At 42.6% G+C, this 23,788-nt stretch overlaps 1 protein-coding gene across 5 annotated transcripts in view; it reads right to left on the bottom strand.

The window, feature by feature from the left end:
• LOC311268721 (shisa family member 6) overlaps positions 1 to 19,833 on the bottom strand; it is an 81,678-nt gene extending 61,845 nt beyond the window's left edge. For 2 of the 5 annotated variants that reach the window (XM_084372515.1, XM_084372519.1), the window contains exons 1-5: positions 19,452 to 19,832; positions 18,099 to 19,012; positions 11,023 to 11,180; positions 1,779 to 1,874; positions 1,276 to 1,344 (exon numbers count right to left, since the gene is read on the bottom strand). In XM_084372515.1, coding sequence (XP_084228641.1) covers positions 1,276 to 1,344; positions 1,779 to 1,874; positions 11,023 to 11,180; positions 18,099 to 18,658 — 883 coding nt within the window. In that variant the 5' untranslated portion in view covers positions 18,659 to 19,012; positions 19,452 to 19,832. Of the gene's footprint in view, positions 1 to 1,275; positions 1,345 to 1,778; positions 1,875 to 11,022; positions 11,181 to 18,098; positions 19,013 to 19,451 lie in introns of all 5 variants that reach the window. The other 3 variants (XM_084372516.1, XM_084372518.1, XM_084372517.1) reach the window with 3 other exon arrangements.
• Between the last annotated feature and the right edge of the window lie 3,955 nt (positions 19,834 to 23,788).

Raw genomic sequence — 23,788 nt, 5'->3', positions numbered from 1 at the left:
AGAGTTTATAGGAAATGAAACATATTTGCCCACAAACTAGTGGAGCTTTGTTTGCCGCCTTTGTGTCTCCAGCCGCTCGTCCGACCACCACACAAGCCGAGCTCATCAGATAAAGACACACCTTCAAGCAGGTAGCCCTGTTGTCATGGAAATACAAATCCCTGCCGCGCTGGGCTGATGTGCTGAGTCAAACCGAGTGGAAAAAAGTCAATGGTTTCCTTGAGGTCCAATATTTGAGCCCATCACATTAGAGTAGATCGTACCTTAGGGGACAGAAGTGGACTCTTACTGTACCCCTGTTTCTGACAGCGTAGGAACAAGTTGAAGAGACGCTCAGAAGTCTTTTCCTGTTCAATAGCAAACCCATTTCCACAGCGACCATCTGTCCTCATCACAAAGACTGTGAAATAAAGCTGTCAGGTCACAATCATCGGTTCAATAAAACACACAGCAAGAACTTTCTACGGAGAAACACCTTTTTGTCTCGGCGCTCTCTGGATATTTATGTCACTTTGAGCAGCAACAGAACTGTGAAAAGCAACTCGTGAGCAACAAACTGGACGTTTTCATGGACCTGAACTGAAACACAGGTGTGGAGAAGCTGAACGAAAGTGACGTGTGTTTCAAAATAACAGAGACCCAGAGGAAGTCAGAACCAGGAAATAATGTGCGGCTTTCAAGAATTTGGATCAAGCAGCTCATAAAAACGAGGTGTTAAATCTGGATTCAGAAGGATTCAGTGTGTAATAGCTCAAATATCATCAACAAAAGAGACGTCGACATCGAACTGATTATGTGATGGATGCAGAATACAAATCAAAACCGACATCAGTGAATAAATAAATCGAACAACCACCCGTCAGAGATTAACACCTCAGATTAAGTGTCTGAATCGAACTTTCACTTACCTTGCAGACACCTAACACGTGTTTTTATCAGCTCTCTAGACTCTCACTGTTAATGACGCCCTCACCTGTCCATCAAAGTCACACATATAAATAAATAAATCTTAATAGTCTGTCAATCACATTCATTCAAAACCACCGGTGGAAAATATTTTGGCTCACGAAACCACCAACTGAAAAAAACACAAATAAATCAAATATTACAACTCTGGCAGTCTGCAGCCGATGACGGCGCCGTGATTATCAGCCAAGTGCACTCGACTGGCTCGTGTGTGTGTGTGTGTGTTTGTGTGTGTGTGTGACTTTTCTTATCAGGTGCGAGCAGAAAGCCCGGTGTGTGGCGATGGAGCAGAACATTCGGAGAACGTACCGTAGGACATGGGGATGTCCAGATCGCCCTGCCAGGACATCTGCCCCGATTCGTCGATGGAGTGCTGCGCTGTAAAGACACAACAACAGGCCTCTTGTTTACAGCTCGCTCTCGCTCCGACACGCGGTTCATTACAACTCCGAAGGAAGACAATAGCGGGAAAATCTACCGCTGTGCCATGCTGCACTCTGGCACACTGGCTGCCTACCAAGTGCGGAAGTGTTACTTTGTCATTGGGAAAGTGTGGATTTAATCATAGATAATAAATGTGTGTGCGTGGACTTTACAACGCAGAATGGGCTTGAAGTGACATCTTGCAAAAAGTCCAACTTCCACTGAGCTGGAACAAAAGTCACACTCACACATTTGGCAGAGAGAGACAGCGACAGCATGACACGGTAGCTTCGAGACCGGACGGATGATTTATTATTCTGAACTTGTTTTTTTTTTTTTTTTTCAGGGAGCTGTGAAGTGAAAAACCGATAATGAGGATTGGACTTTACCTTTCAAGTGGCCACGTCCGAGTGTCACAAAGCCGGAGGAGATGAAGTTGTGCATGTCTTGGCCTCCGCTGCGCATGTTTTCCTTCCCGTAGTGGCCTGGTGAGAGGAGAAGAAAGTGGAAATGAATATTTTGGCAACATTACGGATTGTCTCGCTTTCGAGTTTCAAGCTGGGTGTCTCGAGTCCCAACAAATATTTCTAAAGCACTAAAATGTCCCAGCATAACAACAATGACAATATTATACTCGTGTCCTCAATCTATAAGAAAGAAAGAACTCACTGTAACTGGACTTAACATATGCCGAATTTACAAGAAGGCCCAGACAATTAAACATTTCTCATAGACAGTGTTTCACAAAGTTGTAAAGCTTCTCCTAACTCGAAAACTCACTAAATTGAGTGATTTTATAAAGGGAGTCTGGGGAATTTCCTTCAAGGAACATATTAGCACTAGACAGTCACCAAGCCTTTGATATCTTTTTAGTTTCTCTGTACTGGGTCGTTCACTCCCTCCCTGACATTTTGTTCATCCATTTATTCAGGAAATAATTATGAAGACCCTAAAATTCTCCTTGGACTGAATTTTTTGTTGGCTGTCAGTGACAGTAAGTTCATCGTCCATCCAAAAAACATATCGGTGCCATTGAAACCTGTCTTATAACAGGTTAAAGTACACAGGCTTATATGAGAGGAGAAGTTAACTACGACTCCCAGGGTGCATTTCAGGAAACATCCAAATACCTGGCTTAAAGTCTGTTGTGTGTGGCCAAATGGTGGGTGAAAAGCTAAACATATTGGTGTTGAAAAACTGACAGTGTGCCGCTTAAATTAATTTGCTCTTGGATCCACAAACTGGTGCCTCGTTAAGTCCACACGATGAAACTTTTCGTATTTGCTACCGCTCTGTTCGCAACCTCTGATTAGCTTCAGCAGCGGCCCAGGCTCATAGAAATGATGGACAAGACCTGATTACTCATAAACAAAGTTGAGATAATTAAAACCGATCCTCTACTGGGCGCTTGTTACAATATCTGGGATGTTCTGTGTTTGTATCTGAAGCAAAATGAAGGATATCGATATTTGAAATGTTAACAGAACGAGGAAATCCACTTCCTGAGCCAGCTGCTCTGCAACTCCATGACCTACAGTTTGCTGTTGGTCTATGGCGCTTAACTCTTAACTTTAACTCTGTGCAAAGGTGGATTTTACATCCCCCCCCCCATGAGCAAATCCACTGACGGTGGCCTTTTCCATTTAAATGAATTCACTGCCAAATTTCAGCATTTTAAATGCTGCTGTGAGCCGGCCACAACACCGAGCAGTGTCTGTACTCAATTCCCCCGTCATCGCCTGTCTTTTATAAAGCAGCAGCCGCAGATGACAGGAATACTAAACAGGGCTAAAATGGCATAACTGACAAAACTGACTGTCAGGTGGGATCAGCTCGTCAATATGTGTCGCTTAAGGATGCCAGCGATGCAATCTGCAGGTTTCAGGGCATCAGCGTAACGTATGAGTCATTTATCAAACACCTCTTCTCTTTTCAGCACAGTCAGTGAAATATTAAATATAATTGGAAATGCTTTTGGCTCCTCAGAGGCAAACGGACTGGGGTTTGACACACTTGATCTTAGACTGAAGCCTCCGTCCTCGAGGATGCCAGCGCACCTCAGGCAGGTACAGACGTTTTGGATTATCTCTCCTTAATGCAGTTTGTGTTAACTCCACTCCCAAACAGTGCTGTAATTGAAGAGTGCAGCCTGAGCACAAAGGAGCAAGACGAGGTGCCTGCTAGCACCCTGACAACATTCAATTGTCCTGTCAATCACAGACGGGTCTTACAACGAAATTAAAGAATGTAGTATCGACAAAAAAAAGGAGGAAAACAACAAAAAAAAATCCAAAAACTGGAGAGTTTATCAAACGTCTTCCTTGTTTCTCTCTTTCTCTCTGTTAGTCTACATTAACTCGTGAACGGCTAAATGCCTCTTTCTCCGAGGAGCCACTTCAAAGTCAATAACATCACTCAGACCTTTGGGCCTCGGGAAGCCGAGATCAAACAGCATTTCAAATTATCATAATGAGAAGAAACACCTGGGACCGGTTCGGCCCGGTCTTCATCACAACCGCAAGTTTGGCACTCGAGCTTCAGCAGCACAGCTCGTTTGTTTCTTATTAACAAACCCAGAGGATGACTACACACCGATTACTGACGCACTCTGACCATCTGGTAATTTGGGACCTTTAAAAGAAATCAGAATAATTCACACATTTCGCAGAATCTAATGATTTTTAAGAAGCACAGTCTTGTAAGCAAGTATGTATGCGATGTCTCGGAGGGTGATTCATAACCTCCGCATGCTCCAAGGACGGCACCGTGGAGCTGAAATCAGGTAGCCGGAGATGCTGACCGTGATATAAATTGCTCCCATGTGGCTGCACAAATGTATAGCCCCCTTATTATCTCTGAGAATGGTCTTTAAAATTGCCTCATCTACACCGCATAATGAAACAAGGTCTAACCTTTCTGTTAAAATGGTTTTCATCAAGAATGAAGGACGAAGCGGTTTATTTTAGAGATAAAAAGTCGAATCTGGTGATGGGAAAAAAAGCAAAAATCTAAAAAAGTAACATCTGAATTGGCCTTTTGGGAAAGTGAACAGTCATCACATTAGTGACTCAATGTGCACATTTCTGCACTCCAGTCATGCAGGACAGGAGCTGATGTCAAAGAGGGTCACGTATTAACACAAACGGTTTGACTGCTGCTGTTAACCAGGCCGGCTGTAGGCCGGTAGGTAGAGCGGGTCGTCTAGCAATTGGAAGGTCGCTGGGTTCGAATCCCCCAGCTGCATGTCGAAGTGTCCTTGAGCAAGAAACTGAACCCCAAGTTGCTCCTGATGAGCAGCTGGCACCTTGCATGGCAGCCTCTGCCATCAGTCTATGAATGGGTGAATGTGACAAGCGTTGTAAAGCTGGAAAACCGCTATAGAAATGCAAGTCCAACTGTTTACTCAAGGTCTAATAACTACTTTTCCAGGGCTTTCAACCACATTTGACGGTCTTCATGTGCAGACAGAATGGTTTGTATAAATGTTGGTCTGGTGCTGGTGCTAGCACAGCTTAGCCATAAAGACTGAAAACAGGGAAAAAAGCCATCCTGGCTCTGTTCAACGGTAACAAAATCCACCTCCCAGCATTTACCTGCTGATTGATTTGCTCCACACGCCCAACGTGTTGAACCAAGTATACACACATTAGCTGTTTTTTGTAGGGATGTGTCTGTGAGTTTGCGTTCAGCTCGGCCTCTGACTCAACTGAGAACTGACCTTAAACTCCGGTTCTTTCTGTTCTCTCCTTACTTTTTCCTCTCGTCTTTGTATTTTCATGAAGCATCCATAAAGCCCAGAGATCCACTGTAATATTTGCTTCATATTCTGCCTGAAGCATCGTAAAGCTCACCTACATACAGGTTATTTATTAAAACATTAAACTGACACATGGTGTATTGGGGTTATGTGTGCGACAGTTTGTGGGATACAAGCAGTGACTTTCCTTCGTCTCCGCTGGTTGCCTGGCAACCTCACTGTAATGACAAGACTCCTAGACGTGAGTCAGTAAAACAGATGATAAAAGAGAAGACACCATGTTCATTAGTGAGCTACAGTTACAGATTTTAAACACAACCTGGCAGATTTCCCTGAACGTTGATCCCTGCTCCCGTTCACACTTCAAATGTTCCTGCACATTTCAGGGATAGATACTGATCTTATCTTACCCTGACTTGCCAGGAAGCAAATAAGTAAACTGTCAAAAAAGTCAAACTATTCCTCGATTGCTACACAATACAATATGTTTAAGTTACAATAAAGTTCTTCCAACTTTGTGGCAACAGTTTGTGTTTATCCTTGTACTTATTCGCTGGCCTGCACAGTGACCTCAACCGCATCCAACACCTCTGGGATGAACTGGAAGGCCAGCTGCGAGCCGGAGCTTACCTCCCCCCGAGCCAGCTCTTATCTCCCGACATCAGTGTTGGACCTCACTAATGGTGCTGTGGTTGAGAAAGAGAGCAAATCCCTGCAGTCGGGTCCAAAACATTATGGTGGCGAGTTTAAATTCTGTTGTGTAAAAATGTTAAAGATGTCAAAGACGTGATGGAGGGAATTTAACGGCTTTCAGCTGAATGAATAAACACACAAACAGTCTCTAATTGTTCCTCTGCAGGCTGACTGAGACATCCCAACTCATTACCGTCAGCAGCATGACGTCATCCTCTGAAAATATCACTCCAAAATTGCTCTCACACTGAACTTCTGCGTGCTTTTAAAAAGACGAAATGAACCCGGCTGCTGTGAGCGTCCTACGGAGATGATTCCCCGTTCTTTCTCTGCAATGTGTGGAAGACATTTGTCGCCTATTTTCGCAGCGCCGTGGAAACTTCCGAGCACGAAATGAGAGAAGAGAAGTGAACTCTGGGAAATTGAAGTGATAATGCTCACTGCAGGACAATTCTGGAGAGTGCTATCCTCGCCGCAGCATCACACGTGGGTATAATGTCTCCTCCGGAAGATCGAGTGGGACGACTTCACATCACATACTGCTGATGTTTTCTGTTCAAATCCACGAATCCACCACTGCTCCACATCATCAGCCTCTTTTTATTGAACGTTCTGGTAAAAAAAATACCATGAAATTTCTCTCTTTTGGCTGAACTGTAATAATGATTTTACAGTCAGCGTTTATCACTCAGTGTATAAGAAGGAGCAATAAAAAAAGGATTAAAAAAGAGGAAATGAGTCTATTTGATTCTCTTTTATGACTCTACATCAGCGTCACGAAAATATCTATTAAAATCTATCTTTATTCTCAGGTCTGACCCAGGAGGTGGTTTCCAGGACGAAGAATGGCTGCAGCTGCTGGCTGACCCTCATAAGAGCCATCTTATGAACCTGAAGAGGATCATTTTCTCCTCGCAGCCACTTATCCTTGACCACAATGAGAAACATCATGAGGTCACAGAATGGTGTGAAGGAGAATTTGTAAGAAAAACACCCATTTTTTTTACCACACAGGCAGACTGCAGCTCTCAAAAGTGGACTTGAGCATACAATATCGACACCAAATGTGTTTTTTTTTTGCTTTTGAGTTAACCACAAATTACGAACGTCAATCCAATTTTTCTCAAAAACGATGGATACGTTAAAATTTGTGCGTATCATATTGACATTCCTACAATATTTGTCACATCACATTTAAATTACACGTATTATGAGCTGAGCTTCATGTCGGGGTGTGAAAGAAATGTTGGACCACAGAGACCACCGTTTAGCGTGAAACTACTGGACATTTTTGCCATCATGTGGTACTTGCTATCTTTTTCGTTGTCCCTCTGGATTGAGTGCAGTGAATTCAGATCACCTGTGTGCAGGATCTGGAGACCGGCTCCTAATTAATGAGTGAGAGCAGCTTGGGGTATTCCCCTCACAGCCAATCAGAGTGTGACAACGGCCTTTTTGTGAAGGCTTAAGAGAGTCGAGTCGTTCTCATTTTGAATCTGTCCTTGAAACTCTGCTCTGTTTAGGCTTTGTTGAGATTTCTTGCCAGCCTTGTCCTTTCTAGTTGATCAAAATTATGAGCATTCAACAACCAAAGTTGAGTGACCATCAAAAGTCAACGTCAACTCTGGTACCTACATCAGCGCCGTGCTTATTTATAAGTCTTGCTTGGCTTTTAATAGTCTGGTGCCTGCAGGTTTCTTTAGCTGTTTATATAATCTGCACTCCTTAATTTCCAAGCACCTTTATACACCTTCAGTTTATTCCCGTTTAATTTCAGTCGGGACTTTAGATGTGGTTGTGATTGAAAAAAAATGATTGAAGAAATGTAATGTTTCAACATACTTTGCCAACATTTATTCTGGCGATTGGGTTTATTATCTAATAATGTAGAAGAAGACATTTCAACTGAACTTCCGTATAAACAGAGAAGTCATCTGCATATAATGAGAAAAATCTTTATTGTAAACTGCTTTTCTTTTGTCATGAGTCGGTAGAAGAAAATGTTTTCATTTCATGTTTTCTGCGAACCAAAGATGTTAAATTTGTACATTTCTACAATATGTTTCATATCATCCTCAAATTACATGTGTATGACCTGACTTCAATGTCCAGATGAGGAGTGGATGGTGGTGGTGGCGGTTTCTGTTTCCAGCCATGTTTGTGGGGACAGAATCAGGTATTTTAACACAAAACATGATCTTTTCCTAAACCTAACCAAGTAGTTTTGTGCCTCAACCTAACCAGAGCATAAGCACAGCATTGTGAGGACATACATTGCCAACATTTATTCTTGTGATTGGGTTGTTCCTAACCTCAGCCTGTAACTAATTATAAACTTTACCCAATAATCCTTTAAAATGCAAGCTGGGACATTTCAGTCACATTATAAATATGAATATAATGAGCTTTGACCATTTCTACACTAACAGAAGAACAGAGTCTTTTATCCTTTTTGTTAAATTCACATCACTGTTGTCATAAAATCTGAGTCACGTCTCCCCTGGAGTGCCTCCATCCCTGCTTGGACTCCCTCCACCCTCCTCTCTGAAGGCTTCTCCGCTCAGAAGCACTCACCCCGGCCATGTGACGTCCCGGTACTGTTCACCCAGCAAACAATAGGAGGCTGATATGACACAGGTTGGACAATTAGGACATCTTTTCCGTGGGCGTTTATCATATAATGAACAAAATGACAATGTGTGGCTTTGTGAATCACACAGACGGGTAATCTTTGCTCTGTGTTTGCACTTCGAAACAGAGGCTCTGTAGCCGCCAGCGTGTAGTCATGATAAAATATGAGTGCACAATTAGCACGAGGGCAAACCTTTATTAGCTCTGACTGTTACATTTTTCAAACCGTCTTCTTTTAAAGGTGGTATTTACACATCTAAAAGGCCATGTTTGAATAAGAAACACTGGTAACTGTTGTCATAGCAGACCATTTTTCAGCTGCTGATACAAATACAGCAAAGGCATGAGCTCGATGAAGGTTATAAGGTATAGATTTAGTTTTGATTATAATGTACTACTTTCCAAGAAACTGGCTGTTAATTGAGTTGTCCAGTATTGTGATATTGTCTGTCTTGTGTTTTTTTTATTCAGATGAAGTTGAAACTGCATTAGTTGGGGGCTCAGTGCCAGGGTAACACTCTGGACAGCCTTGGGGCACAAATGATCTGTGGCCTCCCACCGACGCTCTAATTTCTTCCACTGGTAATCACGATAAATTCTGGCCAAACAGTGTTTCAGTGGTGCATGCAAACAAGTCTGCAATAAATTAAATTACCCCACAGTGAACCTGGAGCATTTGGATCTCATGAAGGTTTAATGATTTGGGACAGTTGCCCATTTTGCCCGGTGGATAATCAAGTCTTAGTGGCGCTACTTCTGTCTGTCCAGCCCTGCTGGCTTCAACTTCTCCAGTTAGCTTCTCTACTAGTCCTTATTTTACTTACTCCAAACAAACTTTGTTTTAAAGGGGCTCCACTGTATGTAAAGTCAATCACTTTTTCTTATTGGTCACATGTGAGCGAATTGTAACTTTACTAATAAAGAATAGAGGGACAGATAATGTATATAAAAGTGCGGCCCAGTTTTTTTCTTTAAGGAGCTGTGGACACATTTCCATCTTTTGTTTTTTGCGGACAAAACCTGCAAGTTTTCAAGGGAAGTCGTATCATCTCCATTTGTGAGCGAGGCCACTAAAACGAGTATTTTAAGCCAAATGAAGATGCTTTCCTGACCCTAACAAAGTGTTTTTTGTGCAGAGCATAAGCATTGTGACAAAAGAGAAATAAAAAATTCGACCTAAAAAAAATGGAAAGCTGCATCTTAAAGATGATGATGATGATGCTTTAAATACAGCAGCAGATGTACGACAAAGTCAAAATAATTCAGGACCATCTGTCGGCGAACACACGTCGAACTTATCTCCTCCTCCTAAAGACTGAACTCCTGAACAATCATTCTGCTGCAGAGAAGCAGCTCAGAACGGTCTGTATCAGCTCTGCTCTGACACATTCCCTCCATGTTGGGTGGTGGCAGCGGTGATGGAGAAAGAGAGGGGTGGAGGCAGGGTGACACCAGAGTGAAACATAACACTGTTGAATCTGGGACACCATACTAGGGCACTTAGCAAACGAGCTGATCCCTGGAGCAGGGATCTGGAGACCGAGCGGATAAAAGTAGGAGGAACAGCATTGCACGACAGAATTATCTCTGGACAAGAAAGCACGCGTCTCCCGTAGAAGATGATAATTTGCATCTCAATTTTGAGCCCAATGCTGAGTAGGCTTATGGGACTGCAGCATTGCATTTAATTCACTATATATTTCCTTATATGTTCTCTTGGAGAGAAGAAGCTTAAGATTCACAGCCCGTCCATCTATTTCAGTGGATGTCAATCAAAGGAAGTGGCAGATTTAGGAAAGCAGAGAGTTTTTCTATACAACACTTAAGCTTAACACCATCGTAGTAATGTAAAGTTGGATTTTTTTTTTTTTTTAAATGGACGTGCAGAGAAAGCTTCACATAAGACAGTCATTTGGTTTTCAAACATGCTCTTTCCCCAGAGCAGTCGTCAGACTAAAATGTTCACGTAACATGTATATGAACTGACTTTCATATCAGGAGGTGGAGAGGATTGTGGTGGAGTTGTAGGAAGGCTGGCAAGCCAGTGACCCCTGTTCAAGACTATGTTTCATGTTTTGTAAGAGAGCAACTGGAACTTTGAGGATTCCTCGGGACAATGTTCAGCTGAGTTTGTGGCGACAAAACTAAGTGTTTTTTAACCCAACATCATGACATCTCTGGTCATGTTTGAGGAGATGTTATCCTGTAACATCATAATTAATGCTGCTCCAGGACCATCGTTTAAACTTCTGGAAAAAAGTGATCACCTCTGGAGAGAGCTGTCATGGCTATATGGGTCAATTATTGGACTTTCGCTCAAGACAACTGAGTTCACATCCTGTCTGGAACACAGACTGTTTGCTTTTTTTTTCCTACATACAATTGGAAAATTAAGACTAAACAAATCTAAAGTTGCACCATAAAGAAATGTAAAGTTTAACATATCAATCATTTGTGCAGTAGCAACCCAATTCCCAGAGTAAGCATGTGCAACAAAACATTTCGGCATTCAGAGCTGTTATTCTGTATAAAAGCAGAGCAGGGTTTCCTACCGTGGTTTGATGTCTTGCCGTGAACAGGTGTGTAATGATTCTTGGAGGTTCTGACCGGCGTCTCGTCTTTGGGCGACCCATCAATCGCTGCGATGTTTTCATGTTCGTACTGAGATATTGGAACCGGTCCTTGTTGCCTCAGAATGTCTGCCAGGGCTCTGAAAAGTGAAAAAAAAAAATACTGAAACTGAAATGTTTTCCAATTACCAACCTTTTCTTTTTTTTCTCTCCTTGCTATTCAACCCCTAAAGGTCTTCCTAATTTATTTAGCTCCAATTTGAATCATAGAGGTTTGAAGCGAGGCAGAGAGGAAATCCTAATTACACCCACAGTCACGAGGGAGTTAGGGAGTTTCAATAGCCTGGTACACAAGGTACAGACAAGTCCTATTATGTGTGCCGGACGCAAGCTGAAAGCCCATTTATTGAAAGTTAAGTCGGTGTCTCCTCTTCAGCCTCAAAATACAAGCAGTAGTTCACCAATTCCAACTTTTAGAGGCACAGTGACACTCGACTGCGACGGACCACCAGCGCTGCGTCTTCTTAAAGGAAATGAGAGGCCGATTTAACTGTGTCAATGTCAACCTAAAGGAACCACACAGTCCACTTTTCCAGAACTCTGTGACTTTGGGAGATACAGTATATATATTAATAGCATTTCCCTTCCAGGATGAGCACACTTTAGCCGTTTTCTTTTTCGCAGATGGAGGCGACCTGATTTTTTTGCATTGTCCCAGTTGGCGGATATGTCGTGTGCAGCAGGGATCTACAGTAGTTTTGCAGGGACAGGCCCGACTTTTAACATATGTTTTATAAGATGGAACAACATCTGGTCCCAGAAATGAAATCACAGAAGCAAGAAGAACTTCTAATTGACATCAAGTCGTATGAGGATTAGTCAGAAATGCTGTTACTGTTTATACTCCGAATAGAGCCTGATTAATACTGAATTTTGGGGATGACACTAATAATATTTGAGAGTTTAAAGGTCCAATTTGTAAGAATTCCCTGTCAAATACTGACACTGGTAATGAGACCTAAAACCTTTTAACAAGGATTGCTAAACTGTGAAGATAAATACTGATAAGTGTGACAACTTTATAAAATTTTGTAAAGCTTTACAAAGGACAGTAAAAAAGAAAAATAAACTTTTAAAAAATGAAATAAAACACTTGTATAGAAGAATATTGTTGGCTCTAGATGAAAAATATATCAAATCAAACATATGAAATATTGACAAAAGCTGTTTATAAGATGTTAGTTTGATATCTTTGAGTGTATATATAGGTGTTGACTGAAGGCTTGGTCACCCTTTGTCTTGAACCAGACCTAAAAATAAGCAGCAGAGCTCCAGTGTAGATCTAAGGTGACACACTGGCAGGTAAGGAGTCAACAAATCTGTGAAATGTTCTGACACAAAATCATTTATTTCCTTTTAGTATCTGATGTAAAGATTTTAAAATTAAAGCAGAACCAAAAAGATATACAGGAAAGTGTTCAGAAGTGAAAACGACAGTGGGCTGAGAACGGACCCCTGGGGAACGCCACAACTACTCTTATGTACAGTAGCGGTACAGAGCATTTAAGCAAGACGTTGACGACTGTTTCCAGTATTTGAGTGACATGGAAGCGCATCTTAACATCAACGTAATGTTTACTTTCATCTGCCGTGTTTCAGCTTCATGTGACGTCAACTCGTGCCAACTTTTTTTTCAGGTTTCCTAGATGTTGTTCCGATTTGAAGGCATTCATGTGAATTTTCCTTTTCCAATAAATCCGACAGCACGTGAACGCACCGTTAACACTGAATGCAAAGATGACGTCAAATCAGTCCAATGAGAACTGCTGGCATGGCGCATACGCTTCAAAAAGTTTACTTCCTGGTTATGCGGCCCACAGACTTCACATTTTGATGATGCCATAGGTTTTTAAATCGCTAAATCAAGCAACGTTTTATGAATATAAAACCTCCATGGATCAGAAAATCATAATAAAGAGTCATTTACCTTTCTTGCAGTTCGAGGCGTCCTGTCAGTTTAACAGACGTCTCTTTTATAATGGTGCTCTACAGGGAAAAAGCTTTTTGGTCCGCAGGGGGAATGTTTCACTGTAACTGGGCAAAATTGGAAGCAAACCTGAGAAGCAACACGATGCATCCAGGTCTTAATGGTGGATCAGTACTTTGGCCTGAGGGCAGCAGACGAGGTAGATAAAGTATTGTGAGACATTATTGGGTTTTGTTGTTTTCATCGGACATTATTGAAAGAAACAAAAGCACAGAACATCAGCCTTCACCTTTGAGACAGTCAACTTTCTAGAATCTAGATGGTATAGGAGAACAATCAATCTAATCAACAAAACAAGACTCTGATGGTCTTTATAGTCCAACACATAAAATCTGCTCTAAATCCTAACCGCAGACTTCTTGTACAAACTTTGCCCTTTTCTGTCCATTTTCCATTGAACTTTGTGTCTGTCTGCTTCTATTTCTGCCCGTCCACAGTTTGCCTTTCGGGTCCTGCAATCGGAGAACCGAGCATTATTCTCACCACCTTGCCGGCATAAATTGCATCTTGGGTTTGCTCTGCAAGAAGGTGATCAATACATCCTGTTCAAATCACTGGCTTCAGCTCTCACTCGGCATTTTCTTGTGTTTCGGTGAAGGTCACGGACCAAACAGCAAAGGTCTGCCAGCGGCTCAGTATTCTGCTCACAGTCCTCCCCTCGGTCGCAGAGGTAGGAGTCTAAATGACATTCGAGAAGCACCGGAAATTAACAACAGAAGCTCCCACTTTTTAGGAGCGGGGCCCTTGCCAAATATAAAGCTAATCCCATGTTCCACTACTTCTTTCTTGGTCACGGCTGTCAGCGTGAATGTGTGCTGCCAGCCTCTGAGGTCTATTCCAGCAGACATCATTACGACAGCTCTGTGTGCCAAACGGTCGGTGAAAAAATAAACAAATCATAAAAAAGAAAAAAAGAGACTATTGAGCGCCCAGGAAGCCATGTCGGCTCTCTATAAACTCTCACGGCCACCGCTCATATTGAAGTGGCGCCATTTGCGTTGATCCACTTGAAAGTACGCCCAGTGGCGACAACAGAGGTGCGATGTATGAAGACATAAACTTCAGCATCTCTTCATTTCTCAGAGCAGGGATGGAAAAAAAGTGCTGCATCAGGAGCTTTGTTGTTCCTTTTGTGTTTGAAATAAAAAAACTCACGAGCCCATATGGATATTAAAAGCTGACTGTGCCAACTTTTCTGAAAAGACACTCACGGCGATCGCTGGAGCTTAAATTTAATCTACAACTGATCTACTGAAAGAGCTCCTTTGTGTTGTCGTCAGGGCTCCAATTTGGATTGTTTTGTTTTTCTTTTATCAGGAACGTGTCACCGTGTTTGGCTGAGCGAGGAAGCTGAGTAATCTCCCTTGACATTTTCCAAAGCAGCAGGCACCAAAGTTTAATGACCGAGGCAACAATGCTCAATTATATTCATGTCTTTTTTAAATCAGTACCTCCTCTGCTCCGTCCAAAATGGACTCTTAATGGCAGGTGACTCAGGTGATTCTTGTGTAAGAGCAGTGACTAAGAGGCGATGATTGTGGGTGGAAAACATGCAATTTTATTTGGTCGTCACCCCAATTAAAAGTCCATTTATCCAATTTTTTTTTGCATCCTCAATGCCTGCGTCAGTTGGGATGAAGAGTACGGATAGTTGAGATATTTATACCACTCTGAGACGAGCACATTCAATTTCAGGTTTCCTCTTCAGCTGACCTGCATGTGTTTGAACTTTGGGACGAGTGGACAAGATGAAGATATGCATCAAACCATCGAGACACCCAAAACATGTTTAACATGTTTACACTAACCTTTACTTTATGCCTGGAGTGTTACAGGTGGGGCTACAGCTAATGATTGATTAATCATTCGCTCTACAAACTCTTAAAAAACAGATTCCCGTAGACCGAGCTGACACCTTTTTTTAAAATTGCTTGCCTTGGGTCCAAAAAACTCAAAGATATGCAGTTCAGTATTATGAAAGATGAGAAAAAGCATCAAATCCTCATATTTTAGAAGTAAAACCACCTAATGTTTAACATTTTGGTTAAAAAAAGACTAAGTAGTTCAAAAAATATTTCAATAAGTTAAATTATCTGTCAGTCAGCTTCTCTCTGGGAGCAAAGAGTCCGACATGAACGCAAAATAATCCGTCAACATTCAAGCAGTTTGTCACATGACGGATTTACTGTACTTCTGGGATGAAGTGGGCGGGGCCTAGCTGGGAAAAGGTGATGTCATATCTTGCCTCAGGCTTTTCCTCACAATACACTAACCTTTATGCATGGAGTGTTACGAGGGGCTGCAGCTAACCATCATTTTTATTATCGATTTAATCATTTGCTCTCAAAACTCGTAAAATTGTGAAAATGCCAAAAGCTGACTTCTTCCAATCGCTCGCTTTGTGTCGTAAAACTCAAAGAAGTTCAGTCGAGTATCATGAAAAACGATGAGAGGCATCAAATCCTCGTATTTTAGAAGTACAACCACCAAATGTTTGATATTTTGGATGAAAAATGGCGACAAATCAATCAAAATAGTTAAAAGCAGGATTAGTCGTCCCGAAACGACCCAGAAAAACGTATTGACTCAATCAGCTGAGTGGCAAACGTTCAAACTGTTTGTCACATGTCTCGTGGGCGGGGCTCCGTCTGAAAAAGGTGATGTCACATACTTCTGCATCAGCATCATTTGAATCCAAGTCTCTTAACAGTTAGGGGGGTTGTTGACTAATGTGGCAGAGCTCCTGTCAATCACAGCTGATCAAACCTCAGACATTTGTCATTGATTAAGAGTTGACGTGTTATTTTTTGAATGAATGGAAAACTCTGCCACTAGAGGTCTCTCAAGTCAAGGCAGGTCAATTTTTATCAATCTCATGACTCAGTCAGTCAAAACCAAGGAACTTGTAAAAGAAGAACGGGTCGTTGCGTCACCGAATCTCACTTTCGGGCCAGACTGCGGTGCTGGTTGTATTGAAGTCTATGGGAGATGCATGGAGGAACACACTTCAACCCAAAAGATCTACGTCGTCTGACTTCTGATGAAGAAATGCCTCCAGAAAATGAAACATCACACTTCAGAGAGGAGGTTAACGACTGATTTTGCCCTCAAGTGATCAAACGAGGCAGGTCTGACTGATTTCCGCTGATGAGACTGCAATTACACTGTGAGCAGCAGCGTGAACAGGAGCCTTTCTTACACAAATGTGAGGAAAGGAACAATGCGTGGATAAAAAAATCAGATGTTAATCTACTCTCTGAAGTGTGCTCTTTCATTTCCTGGATGCGTTTCTTCATCAGAAGTCAAACGACGTAGATCTGTTGGGTTTTAGTGTTTCTCCACGCATCTCCCATAGACTTCAATACAGCCGTCACCACAGTCTGGCACCAAGGTGAGATTTGGTGACGTAATGACCCCACCTTCTGTAATAAGTTCGTCGGTCAAAACAAGGGAAACTAAATAGTCGTGCCGCCTTCCAGACGACTCGGAGCTCAAAACTTTCACTTCCTACGAGGAAAAGTTCAATCGAATGCCACTTCATGAGCCCCGACTTCACGAGGGAGCAGTTGTCTGACGTCACAACAATGGCAGCACCCAGGGAGAGGAGGTAGGATGTATCGCAGACGGTTGTGAATGCTTCATGGCGTCTGTTACCTCGTGTGCGATTCCCCTCCTTTGACTCGTTTGTATATTCACGCATGCTGCACTGCTAAGGCTTCACTCGTGTGTCAGACAGGTTTTTTTGTTCACGTTCGACACCGTGCACTAGAAAATTCGGACCTCTGACGTCATGATGTAGCGCGGGATCATGGGAGTTGCTGTCTTCACTGTTACACAACCACCAGCAATGTCTGACGTCACTCAGGCAGTGAAGCACCTTCGCCGACTTCCTCCCCCACCCTCTGACGCATCATCTGACGTTTCCTCAGAGGTTTTAGCGACAGGCGACCGAATGAAACCGTTACCTTGAATGAAATTACAGATTTCTCGTCGTATTTTGACATTTTAATGCAGAAATGTTCAGATTATATCTTTAACTTTTGATTGTCGAGAAAATGTAATGTTCTTGAGACAAATTTAAGATCTGAAACTAAGTTTTTGGAAGCTCTCTGGATGCATTTAAACACACTTACACTTAAAATGCTAAGTTATTGCCATAATTTGTCAATTTGAGTTGTTTTGAATCTATTGAGTCTCTCTGGGAGGTTTTGTTTGCAGATAACATCTAAAAAATGAAAAGAAATCACTTCCAACATTAAGAAATCATTTGGTGTCGTGGTGATCAGGATCCCTGTGCAGCAATTTGTTCGGCTGCTGGCTGAAATGGCCACAGGACATCTTTTTTTTCTATGTTTGCTTTCACGCTCATCAAGCAATTCTCTGACCGCTATGGGTGCCTGGAGGATTCAAACATATTGTCACTGTAGCAGGGACCACTCCCATCACGGTGAACGTGCTCACTGATAATGGCTTTCAGTGGCATTTACTTCATCCCCCCTGAGGCTGCACGGACACAAAATACCACGGCCTCCCCCTCCTGGGATCGACTGGGATGGGATGTGTACCATAGAAAGGTATACAATGGTGACATTTTTTGACAGGGGGGCTCTGGGGAGGAGAGTAATGGCACGTGTTAAAGGGCAGGAGCTTGATTGAACCCGTGATATCGACGCTGTGAGTTATGTAGGCTGCAGATGTTCACTTAAAGGGAAATGTCAGTCATGTTTTTACAGTTTTACGCGGACGGGCACCAAACAGTAGATACACGCAGTGTTGTGTGACAGTGTGAAGTCGTTTTTAATGCAGTTTTCAGCAGAGGAAGATGAATTCAACACGTTTTCTTACTAAAACGATCAAACATTAACGCAGTGAGCGCACTAGAAACACATCTCCAGGAACACATTGGTGCGTTAAGCTCCACATCCTGCGCAAAAACCACATCCTGTGCACATTTTATGCTTTTTTTTTAAACAGCTCATCATCTATGAAATGTTGTAAGAAGAGATCTCACCTGTGTACATTCATCTCCTGAGGCGGCTTGGTGGCTTTATCATAGGCAACTTTAGCAGAAATCCCAATGGCGATGATGAGCGCAACGACCCCGCAGCTGATGTACACCGTGGTGTTGGTCTGGTCCAGCTCCGGGTCGTACGTGTCACCTGTTGGCGCCGGTGACGGGGGCTGGGTTTTGATCCAGTCCGGTGTGTTGTAGTTGGTGCAGATCTTCTGCTCCAGCCGCTTCCCCCGGTCCGCGCAGCAGAAGCGCAGGAAGCAGCTGCCGCAGCAGAAGCGGTGGTCGGTGTTGTTGCAGGAGAACTCTTTGTCGTACTGGCCGCTCACGTCGTAGTAGCCCAGGCAGGTGTCGTGCTGCACCGTGGGCGCCTGGACCTGCGTGATCCTCCCCGGGACGACCGCGGCCAGCGGGACCGCAGTGGTGCTGCCGTTGACCTCCTTCACCTTTGAGGTTCTCCTCGGCGGGTTTTTGCTCTTTTTATTGGCGGTGGCGGCGCACAGGACATTCAGCGGGTCTAAGTAAATCAAAAGAAGCAGAAGGTGCTGTATCCCCATCATTTGAGGACGCGCTGGTGTTTGTTCTTCGGCCTCCACTCTTCTTCTGACGGATCTGCCTCTCGGAGTGTCACTCTTCTTACCGACTGGAGCGTCTGACGGCTTTCTCCATCGCAGCTACTCCTTCGTGTGCCAAGCGTTCACTGACGGACTTTGACTGCTCATCACACACACAAGGAGGCATCGTCTGGACTTTGTCACCCAGTGCAGAGCCGGTTCTTCTCGGAAAAAGTTTCGCTTTGGGCAAATGTCCTCTCTTTGATTTCTGGTGCAGAGACGCGTAAAGAGCCGATGTCCTCCTGGGAAATCTGTCTTCTCTGTGCCGGGAGCTGTTGATCTTGAAGCTCGTAGTTAAGACTGTGGAGAATGTAAAGAGGGATTTAATCGATGAATTAGGATTAAAATATCAGTAAGAAACTTGACTAATTAGAGAAAGAAGAGTTTGGATCATAACTGCAGTTTGAGCGCGTTCAGCACCGCGGACAGCGCCCGAGTTCCCATTTGGGTGTTTTGCGCGCTTCAGCACCAAAAAGTGAAAGAGATTCGACATTTTTTCTGTTTTAATTTCACTTTAAACATAAAACCGAGCTGTTAGACTGGAAAATACATTCAGTATGTGTTCCTGAGTTGCACAGAAATCCAAAATAAAACCCAAAATCGCCTCTTTTGCCTCGATTTTACGCACGAACTTTCTTCCATCCGGAGCTTTAACTTCGCCGTTTTTTCCCCACTAAGAGATAAAAACTGAAGACTTGGTTTGATTTTTAAAAAGAGGGAGAAGATGGTGAAGACTTACCGGGGGAGCGGTGGCCGGTAACGGGCTTGTCTCAGCCTCTGCCACTGAATCAAAGAGCCTCAGCAAGACAAGAGCCAAGACCTCTCTCTCCTCTCCGGCCCGCCTCCCTCCCTCTCTCTCCCCTCTCTCTCTCCTCTCTCTCTCTCTCTCCTCTCACCCCTCCACCCACGTCACTGATTCAGGTACCTCAGTTAATTATCAATCGGCATCTCTTCTTCTCTTCTTCTTCTTCTTCTTCTCCCCCCTCCACCACCACTCACTCTCTGCTTCGGTCATATACCTCCAGGCTTCACTCGATAACTCGCGGAGGTGGAGAGAGAAGAAAAAAAAGATAAGTGTGTTAGAGATTGTGTGTAAGAGGCGAGGCGCTGCTGTTGGTGTACATTCACGCATCAGCGCGCACACAAGCTGCATCCACTCACAAGTCACCAATCAGTGTCCGCGGTGCGTGTGTGTGTGTGTGTGTGTGTGTGTGTGTGTGTGTGTGTGTGTGAGATGTGAAAACATGCCTGAGCTGGTTGACTTTATAAATCAAATGGCAGAGCGGAGAGGAGGAGGAGGAGGAGGAGGAGGAGGAAGGATTCAGTTGCTGTTTGACACAAAGTGGGAAATTTCTGTTCTGACTTTCAAAGTAAAATCACTTATAATTGGATGGATGTGTGTAAAGGGCTATATGTGGGGGAAAGGTTGTGATTTAAAGCACAACAAAGACTGATCTTTAGAAGAAATCTGCTTTTTGTCTGAAATCTGACAGATGAACGCTGACTTCTGGCTTTTATTGTGAAAATTTCCTCATGAATCTATAGATACTGTATTCTGATGTATTACAAACTTCAGTACACACTCAGGGTCCTGATACAAGACAGGACGCTCTATAGAATAAATTACATATAAAAGCACATGAAACAGTCTTGTTGATGTTTTCCTTTTCACAGACACAAGAATTTATCTCAAATTTGTCTTTGAGCGATAAAGTGTCACAATATTTAATCACATTTCATAAAACTCACTAATCTCGTCAGTTTATGACCTCAGAAACTTCTACAAATACCAACTTCACCCCAAGAATTATGACTTTATTCTGAAATTGATGACTTAAATGTCACTTTTGAGTTTTCAGATTTTCCGTCTCACAAAATAGTTTCTTTTTTTCACAGAATCACGACTTTAATCTGACTTTGATCTGAGATTCATAACTTTTTAGTCTGAAATGTGACTTTAAACTCACAACAAAGTACCTTACCTTGAATGAAATTACAGTTTGGTACGTGACGCAAGAAAACTTATTGTTGAGTGAGGTTTCGTTCGCACTGTTACACAACCACCATTGCTGCTGATAAACCTGTCTGAAGCACCTTCGCTGACGTCCTTCCTCACTTTCTGACTCTCTACCTTGAATGAAACTACGGATTTCTTTGGATTTTGTACACAAGGCAGGAAAATATATGAAAAGGTCTCGCTGTTTTTCACATTTACACACAGAAATGTACAGATTATATCTTTAACTTTTGATTGTTGTGAATATTTAACGTTCCCAAGACAAATTTAAGATCTGAGACTAAGTTTTGCGACGCTCTCTGGATGCATTTAACACACTCACACTTCAAACCACTCAGATCATTTTCCTCCGGACCAGCAGCCTTTAAAATGCCAAGTTATGAACAATTAGCCTAAAAGTTGTTTCTCAGAATCACGACTTTAACCTGACTTTGATCTGAGATTCATAACTTTTAGCCTGAAATGTGACTTTAAACTCAGAATAGAGTTTTTTTTCTTTAACTTATCATCATGAAGTCTCCAGAGGAAATGTCACCATTTCTATCTGCTTCCATGTCTCGATTATACGACTACATTCATGAATAAACTCAGGTTTGTCCTTTATGCTGGTAGTTGTCACTCGGGTTGTATTTTCAACCTGATCGCCACTTGATTGACATTTTCTTGAATCCACTTTACTCTCAGAATCCAGATTTTTGTTGAGTCTGTGAGAAGGACACGAAACCCGCCATCTTGTTTCATCCAACATCAACATCACCGTGTGTCTGTGTGCGTACCATCGAGGCAAAGTGTGGTATTGTAGCGGGAACAAACACAGAAACAGCTCTGAGTATTTTGTCAGGTGTTTTGTGCAACATGCAGACATGAAACTTGAAGATGGGCATGGTCCGACCCACGAATGCTGCGGACTCGTGGGTCAGAACCTCAGTACGGACGGTCTCTAGTTTTATTTGCACCTACATTAAGTTCATTTCAACAGTCCGTCTCCACAAAGGCACCACAAGGAGAAAAATTGCTGGTGGAAAATGTTTTTAATGGTATTCACCGCTCTGGTGAAGTCTGGTTGTGCCAGATGGTGAAAACGAGCACATTAAAAAACATCGCAGACAGGTGAAAGGAAATCAAATCAAAATTGACTTTCAAATACTTTGCTGTCATTGGCTGAACTCCGCTGTCCTCATTCACTCAGTTATTACCTGGCGTGTCAAAGCTCATCCATCTGGTGCGCCGACTAAAAAAACCACTGCCGGGATTTATTTGTCTTAGCCGGCCTGAGTGCTATTTGATCAAGGTGAATGCTGTTTGACCAAGGTCTGCTGTTATTACCTTTACAGCACAGAGGGCCCGTGTGGCCCCCGGTGGACCCGGGTGATTATGTTCATCGGAGCCCTCTGCAACATTTAACTACACTGGAGTTATTACACCGACGCTAAACAGCCACAAACCAGCAGCCTTTAACAAAGTCGTCTTTATCGCTCGGCACGACTTGTTGGACTCTTTTTTTTTTTCACAAGTACAACATGAGACGCTGTTTATCCCACGTGCTTTATGTTTTTATCTGATCAGCAAAGCAAATTCAAAATGTTCCTTCAAAGTTACATCATCAAAGCTTCAGAGGTGGAAAAAGTCCACACTGTGTCTCCTCCAGTACAAGTTCAGATACTTCTGTGAAAGAAAAAAAAAAAAGACTGGTAAAAGAAGAAGTACTGATTCAACTTCAGGCTCTGAAATGTACTCAGAGTAAAAAGTCTCTGAAGGACATCTGTGGTCAAAGCTAACTGCAAACAAGACATTTATCTTTTTAGCTTTTTCTTTCTTTCACCTGTCATATCTCTGATTGTTGTAACAATAAGACAAAGTGGACAATCTGTCTTTTCTTGCTACAGGTCATGAAGACATAATAATTTTGGACAAAGAGTCACCGTTTTCTCAAAGGACTGTCCTCAAATCTCTTTATCTACGGTATATATTAGTCCAGCTGATGTATCAGTAGTATTAAACTATAGAAAGATTATTGATCATTAAAACACAGGATAACACAAGTATGTGCACCATACTGATATGACTTCATATTAACCGTCACTAATAAACGGTGCATTCAGAGTTAAAGGTGCAATACGTAAGAAAAGAGCACCTAGTTAGCTAAGTTAGCCATGTAGCTAGCACTCCTATTAGCTTGGAGCGCCTCATGGGGTAAAGAGTGGCTAGCTGGTTAGCATGCTAACTTCAGAAGATGTCTGACATTATCAAAACTGTTATTTTCTACATTGTGCTGATGATTTTAGTTATTTTTTTAATGGTTTAAACTAAAAATCTTACATATTGCACCTTTTTAATTAAACTTTTCCTGTTAACAAACACTTAAATGCTTTATGAGACATTTATCATGCCGTTGTAAACTCACAACTGATGTTTAAGAACAGTTAACTAAATGCTTCAACTACTAACTAAAGTTTAATTAACGACGTATTTACCATCAATTAATGATGGTTAATCTAAAGACCCTGATTCCTCGTTTCCCTTCTTGTCCTCAGCTGTACTTTTCTCTCAGACTGCTAACTTCACAGCCCAGACAGAAGAGGAAGTGGACCTTTTAATTGTCCAGCCACCCTTTACACCAGTCGTTTGATCTACTCGTGCAGGCCCGTAGAAATAAAGTGAGATCAGCTCGGCAGCGCTCCCTGACAGCGCCGTACAGATAATATGACAAGGAGACGAGAAAAAAAAAGGGCACGGAGCTTTTGATGAATGTCTTTCTGCACTGGATGCTCCGGAAGTCAGCATTTGCAAATTGGCCCCTCCATTCCTCTGTCAGTCAAAATGGCACATCAGATGGCATGTTGAGCACAAAAGGGAAGAGGAATTGTCCATTAGTGTTAAACAGCTCCGAGTGCACATAAGCTGGCCTCAGCAGAAAAGCGCTGACAGGTAACGGCGGGGTCGACATTGGCTGAAGAATAATGAGACCATATTTCCAACAGAAGAATGAAATAATGAATGACACCAGAGAAGATCTGGAGCTTCGGCTTTCCAACAGCCAACAGCACAAAAACAATCAC

Source organism: Pagrus pagrus (genome assembly GCF_965226575.1).
Source record: "Pagrus pagrus genome assembly, chromosome: 13".
Taxonomy (NCBI): domain Eukaryota; kingdom Metazoa; phylum Chordata; class Actinopteri; order Spariformes; family Sparidae; genus Pagrus; species Pagrus pagrus.
This window is presented reverse-complemented; position numbering and strand designations above follow the sequence as displayed.